The sequence below is a fragment of the Asparagus officinalis genome, chromosome 5 (genome assembly GCF_001876935.1).
Source record: "Asparagus officinalis chromosome 5, Aspof.V1, whole genome shotgun sequence".
Classification (NCBI taxonomy): Eukaryota; Viridiplantae; Streptophyta; class Magnoliopsida; order Asparagales; family Asparagaceae; genus Asparagus; species Asparagus officinalis.
In genome coordinates this window covers 53,282,426-53,288,545 of record NC_033798.1, presented here as the reverse complement: position 1 = coordinate 53,288,545, position 6,120 = coordinate 53,282,426, and the positions used below count along the sequence as shown (strand labels likewise).

The following is a 6,120-nucleotide window of genomic DNA, read 5'->3' as shown; positions in this document are numbered from 1 at the left end:
CTTCAAAAGCAGAAGCAGTTTCAATAAGCATACCAAAAATATTTTTACCAAACGTCATATTATTGGATGCTTCTTGAAAAAATAAGTTGAAACACCCTTAAAAAAAAGCAATACTAAACTGGCCCTTAGTCCCCTGCTAAAATATTCACACTGATCACGGTTGCCTCTATTAAAGCTATCAAACTCAAGTTTATCCCTTGATTCTATCTCACAAGACCCCTACAGTGGCATACTTCCGAAGAGCATCCTTAAAAATCCTCAAATTCCAATTAACAGTTTCATGTCTCACAGTCTTGGATGGAAAACGTACGTTCTGGTCCTGCTTTACTTAAACCCCCAACGTTATTGACTAAAAATAAGAAAATGGATAGTTGCAATGTCCCAACTTAACAAAACCCTGTCCAACTTAGCACTGAAGGCAGGGAGGGGTTCCATGACAAAGGAAGTGCACATAAGACGCCAAATTTCGGATACTACTTGCATCTTACACTTGAAAGTCCAGCAACAATTCAAATAGAAATCCATAACTTCTTCCAACTTCATTCCATTGACAACTGAAATTACAAATGGTTTAGTTGCCTGCCATGGTGCAACCCGATAAAACCCAGGCTTAACAGAGATAAGAAGAGGGAGGAAAGTCCTAATAAGGGAACCTTGTATACGTTAAGGAAATCAAATTCAGTTACCATCTGTATCAGGTAAGTAGCATAATATGAGATGGTAGCTTTTCAGGTTCACTTCATCACTGAGGAGGTAAATGGCTCAAATCAAGCTCGGTACTTCTTCGGGCTTCATTCCCTTAAGGAATCCCTCCTCACATGTCAGTTTGGAAGCGGAGCTTCTGAGGGACGCAGGCTTCCTGCCTCCATTACTTTCTCCCCCGAGAAACCAAACACGTTCCCTGCATGCAGACACTGATTGCATGCATCAGTAGTAGGTTGGGCTAAGTACCGACACAAGCGCACAGCTAAATGCTAGAAAGAGAAGCTCTGACGCCATCTCCAGTAAGAAACTTTATCTTGTGCAACCTAAGCAGTGGCAATACCGATTTTGCGTTTTCCCTAATGAATGCACCTAAACTCAGCAGTAAATGACTCATAATTTGCGGAACATTAGTAAAATTTTTGAACAGCCTTCTTCTCCATCAGATAGATCCCCATGTTGAAGAGAGAGAGAATGGAAAGTGTATCAAGATTGCTCATGCAGAAAATCAGGAAAACACCAGCAAAGGGTGGGTAATCAATTGGAGCTCCTAATACGTACCATACCTCATTGGACGCATATTACCTAACGCCCCTCTTGTTTTTATTGTAAACTGGATCAACTAAACCAATCTATGACAAAGAAAAATACACCTAATTTACTGCAAATATTCCGGGATGCCTACAGGATCCCATTTCTTGAGCTTTCCCCCAAGTCATCTCCTCTATCAATTAAGAGCTAATATATCCCTCGTTGGTCCTTCGTCAATATTCCATTAGATCTATGTACATAATCGTTCCTTCATCAACTACAAGAATCACCACTAGTCTAAGTTGCACGCGTACTCATGCGGGTGCGGGAAGCAAATTAGTAAAAGGTATGGTAGGGGGTCATGGCTAAAACTCATGGGTTATAATCATAGTTCTAAGCTATATATGTAAATGACCGTTTTAAATTGTAGCTCTTGAGACTGAAACGAACTTGACCCTTATCCAACAAGTTACAAAAATGGATGTGAAGTGTATAGGATATGTACTCAAGAAGCGTATGATGAGTGTCTTAAATTAAACATGTATTGTATAATTCAGTACATGTCTGAATAAGTATATGCATATATGTAATTGGTTTCCAAGAAGTGTCGGCTACGAGTACATGTACAAGTACGATACGTGTCGGGAACAGCTCCATATTAGAAGTACCCAAGCAACATAGCCACTCGTTGAGGCCACACTAGTAATGCTACAAAAGCAGCTCTCAACTCAAGAAGTTTTTAGTTCCATTCCAGAGGGGGAAAAAATCTAGTCAATGAAGTTTTTAGTTCTTCCCATGATCACGTTTCTTATTAAATTATGTTCATAAATGAAATTACATGTATTTCATTCTCTCGTTCATCCTGGCGATTTTACAACGTGTCAGATCTCTCTACTCGCTACAATATCATTAGAAAACGACATGTAACATGTGACTTCATATTGATTTCTGAATCACATCAATGCAAATAAAAACTTCATATTCTTAATCACACTAATACGAACCAATTCTTGAGCATGATGAGATACAGCCCAAGCCAATAGACGAAAATGCTTACAATACACGAAGGATGAGTATAAAAAATAATTACACATGAAGCATAGTGGACAAAATTCCTTGCACATCCTTTATCTATCTAAAAGATTATTCTTTCTACTTCATTAAGGACTTCTTTATGGTCAAGTTTCTACCATTCCTTCAGTGTCGAGCAAAAAGACATGACAAGGGATAAAAGTTACATGACTTCCATACACCATTGATTCTTAATTTCATTGATTACATGTCTCATAGACAACACCCAACAGTTGACTTTCTTGAAGACAGCCAAGCTGATTGGTTTATGATTCTTAATTTCATTGGTTACATGTCAAATGGATTTTTCAGCCTTCTAATTCACCACCGTCTAAAAGATATTTCATTGTAGTCACAAAAAGACAGAAATAACCACAAGCATACTGATCTCATTTAAGATGCTATTGAAACATAAGTATCAGTTACAATAGTTTAGTTTCCAACCACAGCAGCTGCATATCAAAAAAGTGCAAGTTGAAACAATTCTAGAAAGTGAAACAGGATGTTGGTATTGCTTAAAAGTTATTTTCTCTGCAAAGTACTGTGAATTTTCCAAGGCTAATTGAATCAATTAAGACAGACAGAACGTCAAGAAATCTGCCACTGCGATAAGAGGGTATGTTTGGTTACGTGTAGTAGTTACATGTAGTTGGAACCCCATGCATGTTCTTCCAACTACACCTAACTTTAAAAGTGTTGCTTAGTTAGATATTGCAACGCTAAAAAGTTGTTGTAACAACAAAATAAGACAAAAATAGAGGCGACGGAACAACACTCAAATTCAAGGTTGTTGCAACACCATGAGTTGCAACACCATCAACATTTGTTGCTCTAATTCCTCCTAACCAAACGTACCATAAAGGTGCAGCAAAGAAACTCTTAAAAAAATTTAAAAACAAATGAGGACATAGATGGTGAATGTGAACGAATATTTTAACATAATGCTTTGAAAGATGATCTTTCCAATCAGGATTTCAGGTAGATGTCTAGTTTCTCAGCATGTTCAGCTTGTTGCTAGAAAAAGAACTAGATTTACAGTAGGTCCTACTGATCAAGACCGAGAAAAATATATGCCAAGATGCCCAAACTATTCAATGATCAAAGTTCTCAGATATAAAATTTCAAATTCATTAACTATAGTTGGCAATTTCTCAATGTCCATTGCTCAAATACCATATCCACCATCAGTTCATATATGAGTATATCATAAAATGATCCCAATGCGCACAGAATATGACAACAACAAAATGTGAGGCTTAAAAAAGAACAAATTATACATTTCTTTCTCTTTTTCATGTTAATACATTATATCATGTCCTTTATTTTCATCCAACTCTCAGGTCAAAAATGATACGAATTACAACAACATTGAGTCCAAAAATGTTGGTCAACCAATGAATAACCAATAACGGCCATCTAAGCAAAAACAATAATCCGAAAGCAAAGAATCAGAAAAGAAAAAACCTGAACCAGGATCAGCTTTGAGCTGCTTCAACGGCTGTTGCTTCTGCTGCTGCTTCTGCAGCATCTGCTTCAAGCTTCTTCTTATTCTTCTCAATTGCTGCTGCTACCTCCGCCGGCATATACTTTTCATCATGCTTCGCCAACACCTCAGTTGCCTTGAAATAACAATCTTCCATCTTCGCCTTATCTGAAACCTTGTGTCCCCCTTTACCCGCTCCCTCCTCCCCCTCGAACTTTTTCACAAACCCCTCAACCACCACTGAATGCCCTTCCCTAAATAGATCAGGCAGTGAGCCCTCGTACCTAAAATTGGTGGAATAACAATTGCTATTTTGAGAATTCTCTTCACAATTAAGACTTATAAGTACAAAGTTAGATAACCCAGAACGAACTTTAGAACTAACTAGCCGTAAAATTGCGGTGAAGTCCATCTCAATAAAATTTCTGATACGTTCAACATACACATGAGGGGCGGGGAGTCAAATTTTCTTTTTTTCTTTTTATTTTCTTTAAATACCTGACGAGAATGTCGGTGATAAGATCGGTGATGACAAACTCCATCTCCGGCGAGCTGGAGCTCGGATGAGCGACGCTCCCCTCAAGAACAAGCCCACCCAATCGAAACCTGGTCCTCGCCGGATTCTCCTTGTACTTCTGCATCGCGTCCGTCGGCGTTATATAGAAAACGAGCTGATCCTGGAAGTTGGCGAGCACGATGACAATGAATCCTGCGACGCAGCTGAAGGTGAGAGCGTAGGTCCAGAGGCGCTGTCGGAGGAGAGGACTGAGGGGAGAATTAGGGTTAGGGTTAGGGTTTAGGGGTTGGAGGTGGAATTTGGAGGAGCGGAGGAGAGGGGAGAGGTGAGATCTGAGGCGAGAGTTGAGGATTCGGGATGCCATTGAGACAAAGCGCGATGAGGAAACCCTAGGAATTGGTCTGATCTTTTGGAGAGGAGATTTTTGGGACCTGCGTCTCGGGGAGCAAAATTGAGGAGAAAGAGAGGAGGGGGTCGGCGGTCGAGGGTCGGATTGTCAAGCACGACGACCGGTCGCTCCTACGGGTCTCATAAAAACAGGTTATCAAACCCGAGAAGTTTCTGGGTGGGTAAAATCTTGACTAGTGTATTTATTTATTTATTTATTTATTTATTTTTGGACAAATTTTCGTTTTAGACCTCTTTAGAAACTTATTTGTAAAAAATTAACATATTTCGAAAATATTTACCAAACTCAACCCAATTTCAGTCAGAACTGACTAAAACTGGTTCGAATTTGGTAAAAAAAACATCGGAAACTTTACGGGACTTCAAGTCCCGTGAGGTTTAAGTCCCCATTGCTAACTTAATTAACGAAGTAATGGGGGCTTAAAGATGTTTTTTGGCCAAATTCGACTCGGTTTCAACCAGTTGGCTGAAACTGTGTCGAATTTGGCAAATATTTTCAACAATCCAAGATCCAAGATTCCTTCGATGCACCATTGATATTATGAATATGAACGAATACAAAATAAATCGACGTTGCTGTTATGAATATGATTGTAGAAAATATAGATCCACTGACATGCATCCTGGCGGTGAAGCCCATGAACTAAATGGAGAACTCAAAGCGAGCCTAAAGAGCAAACAGAATGATAAAGAGGTAGGGGTATTATCCGAAAGTCAATAGTACTAAAAGAGGCGAGCTCGTAATATGACATCCGAGCTCGTAATCTCACAGAAGACTGGAATGCTTAGCAAGCAACACAAAACGTGAACAAATACATGATGGAATTATAAAGAAAAGCAACAGTGCACTAGGCTCTTTGAATGTTGATCCGCTCACGATATTATACATGCAAAATGCCAAAATAATCACAGCAAAATGATATGGGACCCAAAATACATATTCTTGAAAACTGTGAAACCTATCAATCACTCTTGAACTTGAGCTTTGTTACAGACACCTCACATGCCCCCCCTGTTGGTCCCATATTTTGAGTCCTTGGGGAATATTTTATCACTCTTTTAACTTATAACCATACAAAAAAAATCCTAAGCGGAGTGGGATGCGGAGAAGGAAGATGGTCGAAAAGGAAAATTCAAACATCATATTATCAGTCAAAATTCCATCTCCAACAGCAACTTGAGAAGCAACAATTTCGTCCATGGTTCAGGTTGTGAAAAGAAACGAATTAAGCTTTACAATGAAACACTGCAAACAAGAAGCATTATAGACGTTGGAAACAATCAAAATTGCAGCAATCTTAGCTTGAATAATCACAATGAATTTATCCTCAATACAAGATCATTTACAATGAAACACTGCAAACAAGAAGCATTATAGATGTTGGAAACAATCAAAATTGCAGCAATC

At 38.9% G+C, this 6,120-nt stretch overlaps 1 protein-coding gene across 1 annotated transcript; it reads right to left on the bottom strand.

The window, feature by feature from the left end:
• Window positions 3,561-4,800, bottom strand: LOC109841830 (cytochrome c-type biogenesis protein CcmE; the record flags this gene model as incomplete). Its single annotated transcript, XM_020410768.1, has 2 exons — window positions 3,561-4,071; window positions 4,286-4,800. Coding segments are annotated over 2 exons (807 nt in total), but the record flags the coding sequence as incomplete, so codon positions are not given.